The following is a 20,000-nucleotide window of genomic DNA, read 5'->3' as shown; positions in this document are numbered from 1 at the left end:
TGCTGATTCTGGGGATAAAGCTTTAAAAAAAAATATTTGATAAATAAAATGGAGGGGTCTGAGCTCATGCGGGACCCGGCAGCTACCGTCTAAACTAAATGCTGCCGTGATGAAACGCCATATCATGGATTATCAAGGATCTGAAACAGTCTGGAGCTCAAAGGCTTTCTCTCTTGCCGGTTACACCACAAGGTGAGTTCCTTTCTACTTCCTGCTTCTTCACACACATGCTCTCCAGTACAGGTTAGCTCTGAGTGTTAGCGATGCTAATATAAACACCGACCATATTACGTCCAAAACAGTCGGGCATTGTTTCTGATGGCAACTTTCTGATTGGGCCGTGGGTCCACATTTCTGATGTTACGTCATATCGGACGCAAATCTGGATCAGCTCCGTTGTTCCCCGTTTTTAGAGATTTGGGTACGGAGGGAAAGAGAGAGGGGTTTACTTTCTGACGCTGCGTGAGTTCCCCGACACACCGGGGACACGTGTTGATGTAGAAAAGACATCACAAAGTGCATTTTGCATGATAGGTCCCCTTTAAGTACCAATTTTTGCAGACGGCACAACTATAAACACTACAGCATCAAAAAGTAGGAAAATATTTTCCAGAAGCAAATATTTCTTATAAATAATAATTTTGGACTCTTTTTAAATGTTTGAATCCACTTTCTGATTAATTTAAAAGTGAAATTAGCCCGTCAAAATAATTTAAGAAGCGTACAAATAGGATCGTTCACAGTCACCAAATGAGGTAGAATCCTCAATTTCCCAAGAGAGCTAATACTCATCATCTGTTGGCTGTGGAATCATTTAATTGGTGTCTTCTAACATACACCAATTCAAACAAATGTGGATTTAGCGCCTTTGTATTGAAATGCTTCTCATATATATAAACACCTTACCTGAAATGACCCCACTGGCCAGACCGGGGATGCCTTCGATCTGTGAGAAATTGTTGGAGAGGAAGTATTCGTCGCAGGTAGAGTTGATTTCTGTTCCCTGGCAGAACTGTTTCCAGAGGTGAGTGGTCTTCTCCATGAGAGGGGGGGCCAGGCTGGGGTCGAAGGTCGGGCCCAGAGTGCTGGTGTCTAATGGGAAGGAATACAGAACGTCTTGAATAGGTGTGCAAGTCGAAAACATTCCTACTTCTGGTGATTCTTGACAATCGAGCCCTGGCGAAGCTATTTCCATCACCTAGTTACCATCAACATTACCATCACTTCAGCCACATGCTTTTATCACATGGCAATACTTATGTTGATGTATAATGTTTTTATAATTCGTATGCTATGACGTTTGTATTTTGTCTTTGTCTTGTCCAGCCCTTTGAGGCATTTCTTGTGATTTGGGGCTATAATACATTTCGATTTGATTTGATACCCACCGTTACTAGTAGTGTTGTAGTCCCCCACCTTCCCTTGATCTTTGATCTGCTGCAGCACGGTTTTCCCACAATGGTGGTCCAAAATGTCGTGTCCGCTGATTGTCCTGTTTCCCAGCATGCACACGCTGCGGAGAGAAGCCAATATGTCATACAAAAAAATCCACAAAACTCCAAAATTAGCAATTTCATTTTAAAGGTCACCTATCATGCTATTTTTAGGCATATATTATGGGTCTCAGATATATACAAATATATAAAACACATGTTCTGCTCAAAATACCAAACTGACATCCCTCATATCCCTATATTTAAGCCCCGTTAACTGCTAATCCGGGTCCTTAGCTTGATTTGAAATTTAAAACAGGAGGGGGAGCTAGTGCCTGCTCAGAATGACAGAGATACAGCTAGTTGCTGCCGTGACTAAACGCCATCATGTTCCAAACCACGCAGTACAAGTTAGCTCTGAGTGTTAGCGATGCTTGCTAATGTAAACAAAGACAATAGCCGCTTTCACACCAAGTACTTTGCTGTACTTAGTGCCGGCACTTAGTTCCCCCATAGCACTAAGTACAGATCGCGTTCACACCGGAATAAGTTCCCCGAGGGAAGATTACTTCTTCTTCTGCTCTGGGTTTACTGGCAGGCCGCAAACCACTTCACGGCGTATACTGCCACCCCAAGTCCCCGGCCGGAAATCCCCGGAGTTGGGGAAGGCTTCAGTAGAAGCTGCTGGGAGTCCCAGCAGCTTCTACTGAAGCCTTCCGAGTAAATCGCCAGAACGCCGACACCTCCTCATCTCCACCGCTGCCATGTTTTCTTTTGTGTTGCCATAAGTTATTCTCTCTCCGTTGGTGCGCGGGGCTAATGCTAATGCTAATAATGCCACAAATGCAATGGCGGCTTCACAAAACTTTTCAGAGTTTTACGGGGCGTGGTTTGCAATTTGCCCAGCCAATAGAAATTGGTACTGTTTTCTCCCCAGGATAGTCCCACCTCTCAGCAGGGACTAAAAATGGAGGTAAAAGTTCCCGGCACTAAGTTCTCTTTTTGGTGTGAACGAAAAATAAGAGGTACTAATGGAACTAAACGGGAAAAGTACTCCGGTGTGAACGCGCCTCATATTACGTCCAAAATACGTCGGGCATTATTTCCGATAGCAACTTTCTGATTGGTCAACATTTCCGATATGACGTCATATCAGACGCAAATCTGGATCAGCTCCGCTGTAGCCCCGTTTTTAGAGACGTGGGTACGGAGGAAAAGAGAGAGGGTTTTATTTTCTGACGCTGCGTGAGTTCCCCGACGCACCGGGGACACATGATTATGTATAAAAGACATTCAAAAAAGTGCATTTTGCAAGATAGGAGCAAAGCTTACGGGAATTGAGGCGGTTTGAAGGCGGAGACCAGCGCCCCGACGTAGATGGAGACGATGGAGACGATGACGCAGGCGAGGAAGACCGACGCCAGTTTGTTGACGTACTTCACGCCCACGAAGACCAGCAGGGACATGAGGAGGAGGCAGATGGAGCCGTACACTCGCATGTTGTTCAACATGGCCGCCCCTTCACCTTCGGGGTGCTCCGCCTTGAAAATAGCTGCTTTGGGCGCTAAGTACATCTGGAGGAGGGATGGAAAAGAACGTTTAATTTTTTGTGTGTTTTTAGCTAACTGGAAATGACAGGTATGTGGCCTGATTTTAACAAATTATTACATAATAACACGCTTCGTTTAATACTTTATTTAGATTTTTAAATACAAAATGTCTAAGTTTTTATTATTTTTAGCTGCTAAAAAAGCTGTTTACGACGCAGTTCTCTTATCCAAACACAGAAAGCGGACTAATTATATTAATGGAAGCAATTGAATCAACTTTAACTCATTATTCAGTGTGTAATTATTAAATTCTTCATTAATTATCCGCCTAATCAACCGGATAATGTACAGTGATGGGGTCATTATTGCAAGAATATATATATCAAATGTCATATATACGCACTTAATGACACTAAGAGAATATAAGCTTTAATGTTCTGTTGATTTTGTTGGCTTATCATTTTTGCAGAAAGCCTGTTGATGTTTCCTAATGGCCTCCTTTAGATTGCAGCTGTGTAGATCTAGTGTTTTTATCTGGGTCAGCTTGTTTTATAGCAGCTGAACTAAAGGGTGAGGGTGATCATTGATTGGTGGGTAGAGTCTATTAGGACAGTGATGTTTTCGTATTGAATAAAAAACGAAGCACTAGCTTAACAGTGTTCAATGTTCCTGTTCACAGTTTGAATATCACATATAATTGACAATGTGTGTTTTAAATTGAGGGATTATGGCTGCGGCAAAACCATAATGGAAGCAATAAACAGTGTGATGTCTTAAAGGTGGGTAATTCACTTCAGAAACACTTCTTGTTTTATTCCATGGAATGCTCTTAACATCCCGATAGCAATGAATATCTGAAGTGCTTTGACAACAAATCCATAAAAAAATTTCATCTGTGGAAGCCCTGGCGCTGTAAAAAGCACGACCAATCATCTGAGCCGGCTAAAGTAACTGGATGGCCTACCTGCCTGTCAGCCTTCCATCGGGGCACAAACTTATCTCGTGCCCTCATTGGTCATGTGCGCGTTCGTGTGTGTTGGAGGAGGGGCTCTGTGAGGAAGTGGCAGATTTCTTCCGGTTGTGTATTTTCAAATTCTAGCGCACTCTAGCTGGTTTCTCCAAAATTACCTACCCCACCTTTAAGCTGGAAATGCCAATACAACTATTTGTCCAAAACAACGACAGCTGGTCAATCGGAGAGCAAATGGGTAAAGATTTTAAGAGTGAAGCTGAAGCTGTTATAATGGTCGCTTTGATTACAGCTATATTGAGGCATTGGAGAATAGACAAGCCTCCGCATATGAAGGAATGCTTTAATGCTATGGTGGAGACGGCATCCTATGAGGCTTCCATTAGCCGGTAATTACCGGACTTTGACCGGCAAAATATGCTGAAGACCGGCAAGTCTAAATCTCTTTGGTCAAAATAATTTCCCTTTAGCGCAATACCGCATCAGTTGCGCCACTTATGTGACAGACAAGAAGAGTTTGTGACAGACAAGAATAGTCAACTCTAATGTCTAACACTTAATGTGGAGAGAGAGATGTCCTGTGTGGGTTGATTGTGCGTTGATCTGTTGGTAATGCCTCGGGTTCCGGTGGGCATGTAAACAAATGCATAATGCTGCGCTATACTTTGCGGCCTCACCCGGTTGCATAGCGACACTTATTGTTGAGGTGTCTTTTGATAAGCAGGCAGTCCTAGAACTAGCTGGATCTGATCGATATGGACATAAACGCGAGTAAAGTCTAATCTGACACGTCTGTATGATGAGCGGAACAAAACACACACTTCAGGTTAGAATATCACACGTAGCTATTTTAATTACCTCTCAAACTACCGTAACTAGTTATAGATATGTTTTTACTGTCGGGTCACTCATTACTGATCCGCGAGCTGCAAGGGCTGTCAGGAGAGGGAGAGAGCGCTCCGTTTATTATTCCCGTGTTATAGTTACTGTACACCTTTGAATAATGTAGTTAATTTACTATAATTTGTTTAATATTAAATCATATCAATTTGTTTTAAAGCTCAATAAATAACAAAGAAGACCTTTGACCGGCACTTTTCTCATTTTGTCCGGAAGATTTAAACTTTAACGGACATGTTGACCGGCGAAAGAAAATTCTAACGGAAACTCTGGAGGCTATGCTCACTAGGATGAAAGGCATTGAAGACGCTGAGGACAGCCCTTTGGAGCGTTTCTGGACACACACATAAAGGCAGACAGAGACGCTATTTAATTTGAATGTTTACCAATAATTGCACACTTTTAATTTTCCATTGCTTATATACACCTCATTTTCTATTTTGTGATTATTATTATGTTACTTTTTCCATGCCATGTCTTTTAATGTCAAAGCCAGGACCACGGGGAGGGGGATTTATTTATGCAGTGTCCCGCCAGCGTTTCTTTGTTCTGAATGGAAAATTCAAAAGAAATTGGAACTACAAAAAGAGTTGAACCCACCAGCAGGATCTCGATGGCTCCCAGGATGTACATGGCTCCGGCGAAGGTGGTTCCCAGGTAGAAACACAGACCCACCGCCCCCCCGAACTCTGGACCCAGAGACCGGCTGATCATGAAGTACGCGCCTCCCGCTGGAGGAGGGGGGAGAGAGAGAGAGAGAGAGAGAGAGAGAGAGAGAGAGAGAGAGAGAGAGAAAGAGAGAGAGAGAGAGACAGCAGGGCAGGTAGGGTTGAGAGAAGTGGAAATGGCGAGAAGCAGAAGCAGTGGATGGGAGAGAGGAAGAGATGGGACATAAAGAGAGAGAGAGAGAGGGGGGTGGATGTTAGTCACATTATGATGTTAGGAGGTAGAGACTCAGAGAAGACGACAGCTGATGAGAGAAGTCGTCCTATGCATAATGCTCTACACCAGGGGTTCCCAACCTTTATTGTGCCAAGGACCGGCAGATACATCAATTTTAACTGATTTAACTGCCTCCTGATGCTGCAGCCATTTCATGAAGTGAAGGAGGCTTTCCTTCTATAGAACAGCTGCGGGCAGCAGATACCGAGAGAGTCCCGGACATTAATTCATAGATCAAGTCAAACTGGTCTACTCTCCTGTTTTGCCGATCCGGTGCTTAAACAAAGGCAAGGCAAGTTTATTTATAGAGCACTTTTCAACACGAGGCGATTCAAAGTGCTTTACAAAAAAATGAAAGACATTAAGAAAATGGCATTTAAAATCAGTCATTAAAAAGAAAAGCTAATAAAATAAACATATAGCTCTACACCCCTGGCCGACATGTCGTTAAAATGAAGTCCGAGTTTGAAATATATCTCAAATAATGTGCACTGCCATTTCCCCACATAAACATAACGGTCTGCAATCAAACGGTTGTCTCCTGTGCGCTCCTCTTCCTGCTCGGCGCACCGGTAACTTTCTCGTGCGCTCGAGAGGCTGAGCCGCCGAATCCCTCGGAACATCATAAAAGCCATTTTCAACGGTTATCTGGTGAAAGATTAACTGCTAGGCTACTGGATGAAATAATATGACTGGTAGAGGTGCGAACATTAAACACTTTTAAAAAAAAATATGATAAATGTTGATAAAATATTTTTATATATTTATAATTCTGCAAATATTACGATAAACTCACAGCTACTTCGCGGCCCGGCAGTAACACCTCCGCGGCCCGGTACCAGTCCGCGGACCGGGGGTTGGGAACCCCTGCTCTAAACGATACATCGGAGGAAGAAGATCGCGATAGCTTCGGTCATATCGTAACTGCAAATCACGTTTCAGATGTTTTTGTACTCACTTGGAGAACAAGTACCCGTGTTAAGTAACCTCTTGACTGTCTTCAGTAAGTTCTTCTTGTTCAGTAGCATTGAGTAGAACTGGCTGTACTGATCTGGGATGTGACACCTCCGGATTTATGTTAAATATTTCCATTTCTTATCTATTAAAGCCAACATTAAACACTTGAGGCTTCCTTTGAACAAAAGAGTTTAGGATAATAAATACGTTTGTATTTCTCAAAGTTAAGAATCAAAAAAGTAGTCCTATAATCAGATTAGGGCTGAACGATTCATCGATCTTAAATCGAAATCGCGATTTTAAATGATGCAATTATGAAATCGCAAAACCTGCGATTTGTTTTTGTTTTGTTTGTTCTTCTTGTGTGTCAGCCACACCAATCAGAAGTGCTGTGCTCCACATGAACCAGCCATTGTTAACCAATCAGAAGTGCTGTGCTCCACATGAACCAGTCATTGTTAACCAATCAGAAGTGCTGTGCTCCACATGAACCAGCCATTGTTAACCAATCAGAAGTGCTGTGCTCCACATGAACCAGCCATTGTTAACCAATCAGAAGTGCTGTGCTCCACATGAACCAGTCATTGTTAACCAATCAGAAGTGCTGTGCTCCACATGAACCAGCCATTGTTAACCAATCAGAAGTGGCCCATGATAGAAGGTGATAGACAGATTGATCCAATCACCTGCCAAGTATGTTTGAAAGTGCCTGCCCTTTCCAAATGGCTTCCAATGGAGCTTTAGATGGTTTGATGAACCACCTGAGTCAGGTTAGCAATGCTCCATCACGTGTTTCTATTACAGGGTGAGTCTGAAACTGAAGCTTGACTTTAAAGCAACCCAACGGAAGTTTCTTGTACGTTCGGGCTGGGGCTGCGGGGGTGCCAGAGACGGGAGCACGTTGATGCGACCTTCCTAGCCGGAGATATGGCCGCACTTTACAATAAACTTCCGTTGGGTCGCTTCAAAACAAATATCGCAAATCGAATCGCAATATCTGTCAGAAAAATCGCAATTCGATTATTTCCCCAAATCGTGCAGCCCTACATCAAACTGAAGTGCCGTTTAGTTGATCATTTCGCCAAGAAATATGTGGATGAAAGAGGACTTACCGTACTTTTCGGACTATAAGCCGCGACTTTTCCCCCATTTTTGTTGTACAGCTAACGGCCACTAGGGAACCTCCTAGATCTATGGATTTTACAGGTAAAATTAACCACCTTTAACACTACGGGCTCTATGACCGGTCCGCGCCCGCCACCTCTAAGGGGCGGGCTCCAGCAGGAAAAGCTGGAGGCCGGAAAAGAGCGAGACAGGTAGCGCGCCAAAGTAAAAGTGGAACCGAGAGACAGAACGAGAGCAAGACAGACGGACCATTTAGCTGCTGCGGCTCATATGCAGGTGCGCTTTATAGTCCGAGAAGTACGGTACTCATTGTTCATTAAGCCAACTTTGATTAATAAATGCAATGAAAATGGTCTCCCCTTTTCCATTAATCATCAAAAATGTCTTATAATATAAGATGTAATAGAAGACGTGGGCAGTGAGGTACTGATGTTCAGGTATTGTTTTAGAATTAGTATAGAAAAATGTTTAATAAAACCAGGCCCTAAATTGTGTTCTGAACTTGGCATTGTCTTAAGTGAGCTAAACAACAATACAGTAAGCTTTAATTTGCAGATACACTTTGAACCAGTGGTATAATAAAGCACATGGAGGAATCATACAAGAAAGAGAAACTACATTAGAAACGTCTGAGCTCAGAAAGCAGTGTTTGGTTTCCTGAATGCAATTCGTTGACATTTGACAACACAGTGAGACGAATGGTTAAAACAGTTGGGCGTGTGAATGTGAACGAATGGATTCCCCAACCCCCAAAACTGCCTTTGATGTCGTAAATAAAAGCATCAAAGTGAATGTAAAGAAATGAACGTGATGCAATGGGATGAGATGTATTTCCAAAACCAAATCTCCATCCATACAGGATTAACTGAGAGAGAGCGCATGAGAAGCTGAGGACAAATGGACAGCATGGGATGAAATGCCTGAAGCCAAACATTAGATTCATCTCTATGTTACCGAGGGGTTATCGATTATAGAAAGGTCACATGCGAGGTAGGGCTGCTCGATTGTGGCAAAAATCATAATCTCGATTATTTGGGTCAATAATTGAGATCACGATTATAAAAACGATTATCCGTTTACTTTGAAAACATCAACTTATTGGAGAAAATAAATGTGAACAGTATGTTTTTACAGTTGATTACCCTGAACGTTAATTATAATTCAACTGAAAAACCAATTAAAAAAAAGTAATTAAAAAAAAAAAAAATCGTTTTATTTCAATTACGTTATTTTCGTAATCGTTGCCAGCCATAATCGTAATTGCGATTAATTGAGCAGCCCTAATGCAAGTGTCAACATCACACTACTTTGGCATTTGGGGTCTCCGACTAGAGGCGTAAAGTGGATCAATTATCCTTGGTTTTTAATAATGTTCAGACGGACAGGAAGGAGGCAGACAGAGGGAGAGACGGGACAAACAGAAACAACAACATTAGAAAAAAACACACGAATCAGTACCGACACGAGCGGGGACACTGAAGGGAAACAGCTGTCCCGAAAAAAAGTAAAATTGAGAATGAAAATCCGAAAGTAATTTATTGGATAGAGTGAGTCATTGTTTTTAAATGTTCCTTCTATATCACCACGTGATAACAGAGGCCCTACGTCGCTGTGTACATCGCCGGATGTCTGACTACATGGATGACGCTCACGAGACACTGTGTTGAAGTTATGATAGCTATGTTCCTAGGATTGGCATGATAGTATATCTAGACAGATAGGCATATCATGTTTATTGCTTACGCAGGCCTTAGCTAATGTCAGAATACTGCTTTGAACCGGTATTCCTCCATCTCGTGACTGTAACTCCCTCTCTCGTATATCAGCATCTTGAAGGACACTGTTCGGGTACTAATTGTCCCACGCAGCCCTGTGTGTGAAGACTACTTCCATTCTTGAGAGGATCATAAATACATGGATCCTGATATTGAAGACCGGTGATATTTTTCTGTCAAATACATTTCTTTGCAGCATTCAAATATTGTTTTATAATCCCAAAAGTAACTAAGTACATTTACTTAAATACTGTACAGTGTTTACTGATTTTGGGGGGTGCTGCCTGAGCGGGGTGGGGTGCTGCCTGAGCGGGGTGGGGGTGGGGGGGTGCTGCCTGAGCGGGATTTGTTAATCCTCTGGAACAGAGAGAGGAGCAACTAAACTCACAACTTAAAATGAAAGCGTTTAGTTTATTTAACAAAAGAGCGCATGTTCAATGTGAAAAGTGACAGTAGTTATAGATTAGTTGCAATTTGGTATAAAAATATTTTGTAATAATTTTTTTTTTAACACCTTGAATTTCAGGGGGGGCGCGGGGCTCCGTTGGCGGGGCGCAGCACCCCTCCAAGACAATGGTAGGGGAAACACTGCTGTACTTTAAGTGCATTATTGAGGTACTTGTACTTTCCTTGAGTATTCTCATTTAATGCTACTTCATACTTCTACCACAATACATTTTGGCAGCAGATATTGTCCCGACTAACTACATTTATTTGCCTACTTTTCAGGTTTATATAAATAATACAAACATTAAATCAACTCATACACTATGATCTACTTTAAGGACAGATATACCTTGCAGTTTGATAAATAATTCATGTAATATTATCCTTTACACCTGCAAAATTAAAATGATAGACGGGGAAATCGGCCACTTTGGATCATGAGTACTTTGGTACTTAAGTATATTTCGATGATGCTACTTTTGCACTTTTACTTGTAATGGAGTATTTCTACACAGCGGTATTATTACTTTTACCTAAGTGTACGATCCGAGTACTTCTTCCACCACTTGATAATCCAAATGTCAACGTTATAATTGAAGTATTGAAGCTTCAAACTATCCAATATAGCCGTATATAAAAGGTCACTTGGCTGTGTAAACTCATATAAGTTAAACTGACAAGGTAATAATGGAGATAAGACGATTACCCAGCACACACCAGTGCCCTTTAATCCACAGGTAGGGAGAGGATGGGAGGGGGCGGGGGGGGAGGGGGCGGGGGGAGTAAATGATGAAGGAATACCTGGAACAACTCCATTAGTGGCGATGGCGCTCATCGATATCGCCGTCAACAACGTCTGCAGAGAGAGATTTAAAATACATTTAGAGATACGTTTCTGATGTGGTAATATGCAGAGATGGCAAAAGTACACACATCCTTTACTCAAGAAGAAGTACAGATACTCGTGTTTAAAGATACTCTGGTGAAAGTAGAAGTACTGACTAAACTTCTTTACTCAAGTAAAAGTAAAGAGGCTTTGAAGTAACAAGTACCCATAACTAGCAGCTGCTTTAAAGAGTACCTGACCTCCCTTTATATTAATAGAACAATAATGTCATTGTTAGCTAATGAATGTTTCCATGCTGAACAACGGCAACATGACAACGTTTCCATTGGTCCCTCTTCTTTAGAGAAGACCAGGAAGTGATGGATACACGGATACATCGTGTTCCAATCAATAGGCACGCAATGACTCTAAAGAATAATGATCACGCACCAACACACATTCAGACTAAAGGAACCAGCTGTTTGGGAAATGAGAGAAGTAGAAAGTACAGGTATTTGTGTTCAACATGTAAGAAGTAGAAAGTACAGGTATTTGAGTTCAACATGTAAGAAGTAGAAAGTACAGGTATTTGAGTTCAACATGTAAGAAGTAGAAAGTACAGGTATTTGAGTTCAACATGTAAGAAGTAGAAAGTACAGGTATTTGAGTTCAACATGTAAGAAGTAGAAAGTACAGGTATTTGAGTTCAACATGTAAGAAGTAGAAAGTACAGGTATTTGAGTTCAACATGTGAGAAGTAGAAAGTACAGGTATTTGAGTTCAACATGTAAGAAGTAGAAAGTACAGGTATTTGAGTTCAACATGTAAGAAGTAGAAAGTACAGGTATTTGAGTTCAACATGTAAGAAGTAGAAAGTACAGGTATTTGAGTTCAACATGTAAGAAGTAGAAAGTACAGGTATTTGAGTTCAACATGTGAGAAGTAGAAAGTACAGGTATTTGAGTTCAACATGTGAGAAGTAGAAAGTACAGGTATTTGAGTTCAACATGTGAGAAGTAGAAAGTACAGGTATTAGTGTTCAACATGTAAGAAGTAGAAAGTACAGGTATTTGTGTTCAACATGTAAGAAGTAGAAAGTACAGGTATTTGAGTTCAACATGTGAGAAGTAGAAAGTACAGGTATTTGTGTTCAACATGTAAGAAGTAGAAAGTACAGGTATTTGGGTTCAACATGTAAGAAGTAGAAAGTACAGGTATTTGAGTTCAACATGTGAGAAGTAGAAAGTACAGGTATTTGGGTTCAACATGTGAGAAGTAGAAAGTACAGGTATTTGTGTTCAACATGTAAGAAGTAGAAAGTACAGGTATTTGTGTTCAACATGTAAGAAGTAGAAAGTACAGGTATTTGAGTTCAACATGTAAGAAGTAGAACGTACAGGTATTTGAGTTCAACATGTAAGAAGTAGAACGTACAGGTATTTGAGTTCAACATGTAAGAAGTAGAACGTACAGGTATTTGAGTTCAACATGTAAGAAGTAGAAAGTACAGGTATTTGAGTTCAACATGTAAGAAGTAGAAAGTACAGGTATTTGAGTTCAACATGTGAGAAGTAGAAAGTACAGGTATTTGAGTTCAACATGTGAGAAGTAGAAAGTACAGGTATTTGAGTTCAACATGTGAGAAGTAGAAAGTACAGGTATTTGTGTTCAACATGTAAGAAGTAGAAAGTACAGGTATTTGTGTTCAACATGTGAGAAGTAGAAAGTACAGGTATTTGAGTTCAACATGTAAGAAGTAGAAAGTACAGGTATTTGTGTTCAACATGTGAGAAGTAGAAAGTACAGGTATTTGGGTTCAACATGTAAGAAGTAGAAAGTACAGGTATTTGGGTTCAACATGTAAGAAGTAGAAAGTACAGGTATTTGGGTTCAACATGTAAGAAGTAGAAAGTACAGGTATTTGGGTTCAACATGTAAGAAGTAGAAAGTACAGGTATTTGGGTTCAACATGTAAGAAGTAGAAAGTACAGGTATTTGGGTTCAACATGTAAGAAGTAGAAAGTACAGGTATTTGTGTTCAACATGTAATAAGTAGAAAGTACAGGTATTTGGGTTCAACATGTAAGAAGTAGAAAGTACAGGTATTTGAGTTCAACATGTAAGAAGTAGGAAGTGGTCAGAAAAATAAGTAGTGGAGTAAAGCACTGATACCAGAACAATGTACAGTAACGAAGTATTTGTACTCCACTACTTCCCACCTCTGCCAATATGTGTTTGCTGCAGTACTCACGCAGCAGCAGCAGACGAACACGATGCAGAGACACTGCAGGACCCCCGCGCTGCCCACCACCCAGGTGAGCCGCAGGAACAGGATCACCCCGAAGATGTTCTGCAGGCACGGCAGGTAGACGCCCATAAAGGTCCCCATCTGAGGAGACTGGAGACAGCAGAGACCAAGAGGACATGAAGATGAGACAACAAAGGCTTCACAATGTCGTTGAGACTCCATTATGTGTGATCCCAACAAAGCCTTTTATGGCAGCTTCAGGTTCCTAAAGAATCTAAAATGAGCGTTTTTACACTGGATGTCAATCGAGTGACGCGTCCTAAAACCCGGATGTAAACTCCTTCAGGTTCCTTCGACAGAAAGCAATGCAATTTCTCCATAGGATTTTGGAAAATAGCTGGAAATAAGGTCTGTGGTTGAGACACATTGAAGAGACGGATCACGTTTTGTTCAGCCGGATAATCTCCACATGTCGACCCTACTTTTATCATTTTCAAATCATAACGTTATGCTATAAACGAACTACAGCAGGGTCGCTGCTTCAACGTCACGCCAACTTAAGATCCATATTCAAAACTACAGATTCTAAAGCAGTGGCGGTGCCAGGGTATGGCTGGGGTAGGCTACAGCCATGCCAAGAAATGGCTTAGCCGCACCGTGAAAAATGATGTTAAAGTAAGCAAAATAAAGTCCGCCAACTTGCGGAGTAAATTGCAGACAGCAGTTAGTAAGATAGCCACTTGTAGCCACAGCAGTCACTTGTCTGGAAATACCGAAGACCAGAAACGGTTTTGAAAACTTTTGTCACGTAGTGATCGTCTTCTCAATAGAACATCTTTGATAATGTCTTCTGGCCAATCAGAATCAAGATAACGGCATGGTGTTGTTGCAGGAAGTCCCGACGGAGAATACTTTTGCTGTAGTACATCTCTATATACATCGATACAATAAGAACCCACGGTTTGATTGATAGGTGTGTGGGCTGTCTTTCATTTTGACACACAGAACAATGGGGGCTATCCACCCTTATCCACAATGTAAAGTAATTCACAGCCTCTTCCCTCTTCTCTCTGTGAGGAGCAGCAGGTTCAGCTTTCAGAGCAAAGTAACAGAAAACTAAAATGGCATTCATTTTTTAAAATATGTCGTGAAGTAATAGATTTATTTTTCTTCTCAAGAGAGGACCAGAATGTGTATTTTATGTTAGTATTTCCTGGGGCAGAATCCCCTCAGACCCCCTGCAGGGGTTGGGCTTTCAGCATGTCAACTCCTTCACCTGTGGAGAAATGGCAGGATTGGCTCCAGGTCGCCCTTTTTATTTACTACAAGACAGATGTGCCTTTTTATTTCATACAGTTCAATTTGGATTGAGACAGGGGAATAATCTAAACCTCACGCGTGGCGTTTCACTGTCAAGGGGGGCGTGTATGTAATCACATTGCAAATATTGACTTGAGCCCACCGCTGCATGGGTTATCCCTACCGTAGATTACCCAACAACAATACTCTGGAGCCGCCACTGAGTACAAGTTGAAGCGTTTGTTTGAACAGACCGTGCTTGAATTGTTTTTACTGCTTTCATTCTCTTTGACAGCGAGTTATACCTTGCTGGCTTTCTTCTTCTCCCCGATGCCCTCGGCCTCCTCGTGCTCCTTGGCTCCCTGCGTCAGGTTGGTGTAGTTCGCCAGGCGATTGAGCAGAGAAGACACTTTTGGCCGAGTGTCCATCTCCTCCTGGGGCAGGGAGAGATACAGAACAAACGGTAAGTGACAGTAAGGGAAGTGAAGCCGAGAAAGAGACAGCCAGGGGATAAAGGACGGGGAAATGGAGGAGAATAAATGGGTGAATGAGAAGAAGAAAGGCAACACATACGAGGTACAAGAGCGGCAGAGAAAGAGACGTATTGAATGAGTCACTAAAGGAGTGGGCGAGCCAAGAAAGAGCTTCAACATCGACACAAATAGAAATGTTTTGCACCCACCAGCAGCCAAACGCCAGGGTTTCTTTTTGCCTCTAGTTTAGCAGACACTTTGGCAAAAAGACAGGCCCTATTTGGAGATGCTGTTTTCATCGATAGAGCAACAGTGAACATGTAAATGGGAACATCTGGTTTTCTGTATACAAGGCAACGTTTAAAGACTATTTAGGAGATGAGTATGGTGTGCTTTCAAAGGAAGTCAGCTGTGAAAGAAAAGTCGAGTTTCGGACCTCAAATAAGGCCAAGTTTCGGTCGTAGAAGTCGTCGTCATCCACCCCGTGAGAGTTGTTGATGTACACACTGGAGATTTTGGAGTTTCCATCACCTATAAATACAAGGATATGAATTATTAGTAAACCAGGAAACACAAAAACATCTTTGTGTTTCCTTATTGAGGTTCAGTGACAAGTTAGACGGGATTTCGTACTGAAATCGGTGTGACTCTGAAATGTGTAAGGGATAATGTGCAGCGAGGCGGTCAATATGGGGAAAAGAACACCGACTACCCCCCTTATTACATGGTCAACAAAGTAACGACATGACACCCAATATTAATTGAAATGCTTTTATGGATTTAGATTTTTTTTTTATTGATTTCAAAAATAGTTGTATGTATTGATTTAAATTGACATGCATCCGCTAAGAAAAATAGTCCGTTGTTACCGTTAGCAACAGCAGGAAGGCGGAGCTTTTTGATTACAGATTTGAAAACATCGTTGCTTGCTTTAAAAGTAGCACAATTCATGATGTCAAACCTTGGAGAGTATCTAGATATCCCTGCCCTGATGCCAAAGGAACTGCACACTGAATGTTTTGCCGTCTGATGTCTATGTCTGGACCGCTGCGTAAAAAAGGAGGGTTTCTGCCCGTTACTTCTCCGCTGTTTTACTGTCCCAGTTTCGGCCAAACTGTATACAGTTCAATCGACCGGACTTCTTTGTGCAGATGTGAGCGTCCCAATAGGTCGTTGACAGCGGTCTGTCTTTTCTGGATTAACAACGTTTCACGTGTTCTGAATTGACCAATCAGAATCAAGTATTCAACTAAGCCATGTAATAAATATATTGAATTAACTCAGACTGCTACATTAAATTAGGTCTAGATTATTTTTGTAATAATAATAATGCGTTTTATTTATAGAGTGATTTTCTAGAAACTCAACACACTTCACAGAGTAACAATTCATAAAAACATAATTAAAACACACTTAAAATATATAAAACATAACATTAATTACAGATTAAAAGCCGTCCTGAAGACGTGAGTTTTGATTGGATTTTATTTGAAATATATTTCAGCACAGAATGAGGATTGTGGATGTTGTCTCCCATCACAGGATGGATAGGGTTTTAAAACATTATGCAATTTCTCTGTATACATAAAATGACAGACAGCTAAATAAAATAATCAAGGAACTGAGATAACTAAAACACTTCTGGAAAATTCTGTACAGAAAAAGTCAATTGTGCTTTGGTCGAATTCATCTGATCTACATTTAACTAAAATACTCGTTAGTAGCCGTCCTAACACCCGTTTGAAAGTTCAAATCAGCACGTGACTTTTGCTTTAAGACTGATACGACACCGACACACACACACCGACACACACACACACTTCTGCATCAGCAGCAGCTCAGTCAGCAGCATCACTTCCTCTGTCCAACATGTGCAGAGTCGCAACCCAAGGAAACTCAAACATGACGTAATGTGACACTCATAATAAATACGGGCCCTTCTGTTCAGGGGAATGCGATATGTGATTAGAATGTGTTGAAAGGTCCCTTTCTGACGTCTTCTCTCTCTCTGAAGTCTGATTGGTAAAACAGGAAGTTAAGGGATTAGTTGGGAATTTGTTGAAAGTGTGAGGATATGGTTAACATCATACATTCATTCTATTGTAAGGGATGTGTGCTATACTGTGTCCTATTTGTGTGTATTTTTATTTATTTCACTGTAAAGTTTGTTTGTTTTTTACCTAAGAAATAAGGTTTTTCTTGGCAAATGCTGAATACTTTAATCTCTTAAAAAGGCCTCTAAAAATTCTTTAAAAAGTTGAAACAAGCCCCAAAATGTTTGGGAAAGCCTGCTTTTGAATAACAAATGAATAATAAAAAGTTCAGACAGAAAGCAGCAGTACACACTAGCTGGTAAACCGTAAATACAGCGTGCCGTAAATACAGCGTGCCGTAAATACACCGTAAATACAGCGCGCCGTAAATACAGCGTGCCGTAAATACACCGTAAATACAGCGCGCCGTAAATACACCGTGCCGTAAATACAGCGTGCCGTAAATACAGCCTAAATAGAAAGTAAATACAGCCTAACTACACCTGAACATGGACTGGTTACACATGAGGAAAGTGGATATCCATGTAAAGACAGAAAGCAGCATTTGGCCGGTGGGAGGAAACTTCCCGCGCTGCTCTCAGTGTGCGTTTGGACGAAGATAGCAAGTGTGAAAGTGACTCCGCACCAAACAACTCGCCTGTTAATATTCATACTGGGGGGGGGGGGGGGGGGGGGGGGGGAGAGACTAGTCAGGCGTTTTGCTCATTTGTTGTTCAAAGATGTTGAGCGGCCAATCGTCTGCAACATCTTTCCACCCTGAGTCAACAAATACAGAGTTCACACACATGACCTTTACCTTGTTGTGTTTCACTTTGACTCCTAATCTGTTGATCAGGACAGACTGCATTTTATTGACGTCAACACTTTGTAATGACTGTTTTCTGTCTGTCAGTCTTTTATGATTGGTGATTGTCTTCTGGTTTGGGACCGTCGGTCGAACACCATCTTTTCTTCTCTCTTTAATACTTTTAATTAGTTTGTCCTTGCATGTACTTTGTCCAAACTAATATGTATACATACAGCATAAATACAACTGGACTTGCTTGATTGCATGCCATAAATACACAAGCGACTTTCTTAAGAAAACAAAGAATAATTATCTTTAAAAAATAATAAACGTTAACTAATAAATAGAGAATTGTCTTAAAATGAAATCACTAAAATATTTAGTTAGATTTCTAATTGTTTTTTAGATGAATAAACCGTCTAAATATTTGAACTAGTAGAATAAATAATAACATTAAAGCAGATTGCAAGACAGTGATGTATAAAGGGAAAGGGATATATCCCCAAACGTCATCAAAGTACTCCCCTTTGCTTCGTTTGATATTAAAACATAACAAGCGATAATAGCTTATAACGAATGTATCAATTACTGGACTGACTGACACGGGAACTGATCATTCGTTGTCGTCCTAATTCGACTTTTCTTTTTGCACGCGATCAAATTCCCCCTCTAAAAGCTACCCAGTCACATGTGGAGCAATTATAGCTTTCAAAATATGTGCCGTGTCCTGCGGCGCTCACACATGGGAGCCCAGCTGTCTGTTTGTGTCTCGGAGAAGAGCTCCACCTGCGTGCATCACATCGGAGTCACGCCTTGTTGTGATTGGCCGTCGAGGCGGAAAGAAGCTTCTGCAGCCAGATGTGCGTTAGCGTAGGCACGTGATATCCTACAGGTCAAAGGTGTCAGAACGGATGGATCACAGCGCGTTCGACCTTTTTCTGAAAGCAACTCCTCCTGCCTTCTTCCCTCCCCATCGGCCCTGCAGCGTTTCTCACCTCCTGCTGCGTCCGCCTCTCTGTATCAAATACTGCCGCATCACAGAGGCTGATCGAAGCTCGTTGGGATTAACCGCGAGCATATTAAACAACGTTGAGCTTCCCCCCCGCTACGATGCAACAGCTTAAGTGGATCAGAGCCGCTAATACAGTTACATCTCTCCTCGGTTATAACCCGCGCTGAGCCCTGTGAATCGGCACGGCTATTCTTAACCGAGAGCCAATGGCTGCACAGTCAGGGCGGTGGGTCTGAACTCGTTCGCTCATCACGATCCCGTGAAGAACTGGACTTACGAGCTGCACCTGTTCAAGCTGAGAAACAGCGAGCATTAGGTAGAGAGCAGCGAGTGCCTGTAGGTGGGCTGATGGCAGCAGTGGGGGAAGTGAAACTTAAACTAAGATCACAATAAGCCACAGTCCTGGTATTGTCTTCAACATCTGCTCGGCGCAATAACATCAACTGCTGCTGGATTCTCTGCCCTCGCCTGGAGACGAACTCGCTCAGCTTAAGGTCGAACGAGACACTTCAGACACGTGTTCTGTATATGTCTGAGACCGGTGCCATATTGATGAGAAACAGTGTCTTAGGAGACCTTTAGAAACACTTGAGGATGTATGTAAAGAAGCACTTCCTGTTTGACTTCCTTTATATTCTACATTTGGCACGCAGAGCTGTCTGATGGCATGTCCTTGTCAGTGGGAATGTTTCCTGTGAGATAGCAGTCTCCTTGACGACCTCAGCTAAAAGGTAAAGGTTAGAGATTGATTGACTAGCAGTGAGTCAGCATATGCAGTGACAGTTTGAGCACCAAGCATGACGGACAGATTTAACGGTGGATCTGTGCGGCTTCCCGAGTTAAAACTAACTAACGAAGCGGACTGGGAACACTAAAAAAGGGACATGGACACAAAGTGAGTCAAGGCTCCGTGAGCACCAGCAGCGAGAAGCGAAAGGTTGGGGAACTCCAGAAATCTTAATAAGTTACGAGTAAGTTCACAGCCGTTATAATTAAGACCAAAATATGCCCTTAGCTTTAGGACACCCTCAAATGTCGTCCTTGTTTCTTTGAATTGACCGAGTTACACTTAAGCTTTGAGCCCCCGCCGAATTAGCCGTTTATTCCCCGCTCTGCTCTTGGCTGTGCGGACGAGTTTCAGAGCGAGGACATGTCTCACCTAACTGTCTTCGTCTTTTAAACGAGGACTTTAGGAAGTTCAT

General features: G+C 41.8%; 1 protein-coding gene across 1 annotated transcript in view; it reads right to left on the bottom strand.

Annotated features, from left to right (window-relative positions):
* LOC117463461 (solute carrier family 12 member 6-like) overlaps positions 1 to 20,000 on the bottom strand; it is a 42,392-nt gene that overhangs the window by 20,772 nt on the left and 1,620 nt on the right. Inside the window, 8 exon segments of the mRNA XM_034105697.2 lie at positions 907 to 1,092; positions 1,389 to 1,513; positions 2,766 to 3,007; positions 5,454 to 5,584; positions 10,901 to 10,955; positions 13,177 to 13,323; positions 14,778 to 14,906; positions 15,382 to 15,476. Of these exon segments, the coding sequence (XP_033961588.1) occupies positions 907 to 1,092; positions 1,389 to 1,513; positions 2,766 to 3,007; positions 5,454 to 5,584; positions 10,901 to 10,955; positions 13,177 to 13,323; positions 14,778 to 14,906; positions 15,382 to 15,476 (1,110 nt within the window).

Source organism: Pseudochaenichthys georgianus, chromosome 18 (genome assembly GCF_902827115.2).
Source record: "Pseudochaenichthys georgianus chromosome 18, fPseGeo1.2, whole genome shotgun sequence".
Taxonomy (NCBI): Eukaryota; Metazoa; Chordata; class Actinopteri; order Perciformes; family Channichthyidae; genus Pseudochaenichthys; species Pseudochaenichthys georgianus.
Note: the sequence above shows the minus strand (reverse complement) of the source record. Positions and strands in the feature narration are given on the sequence as shown.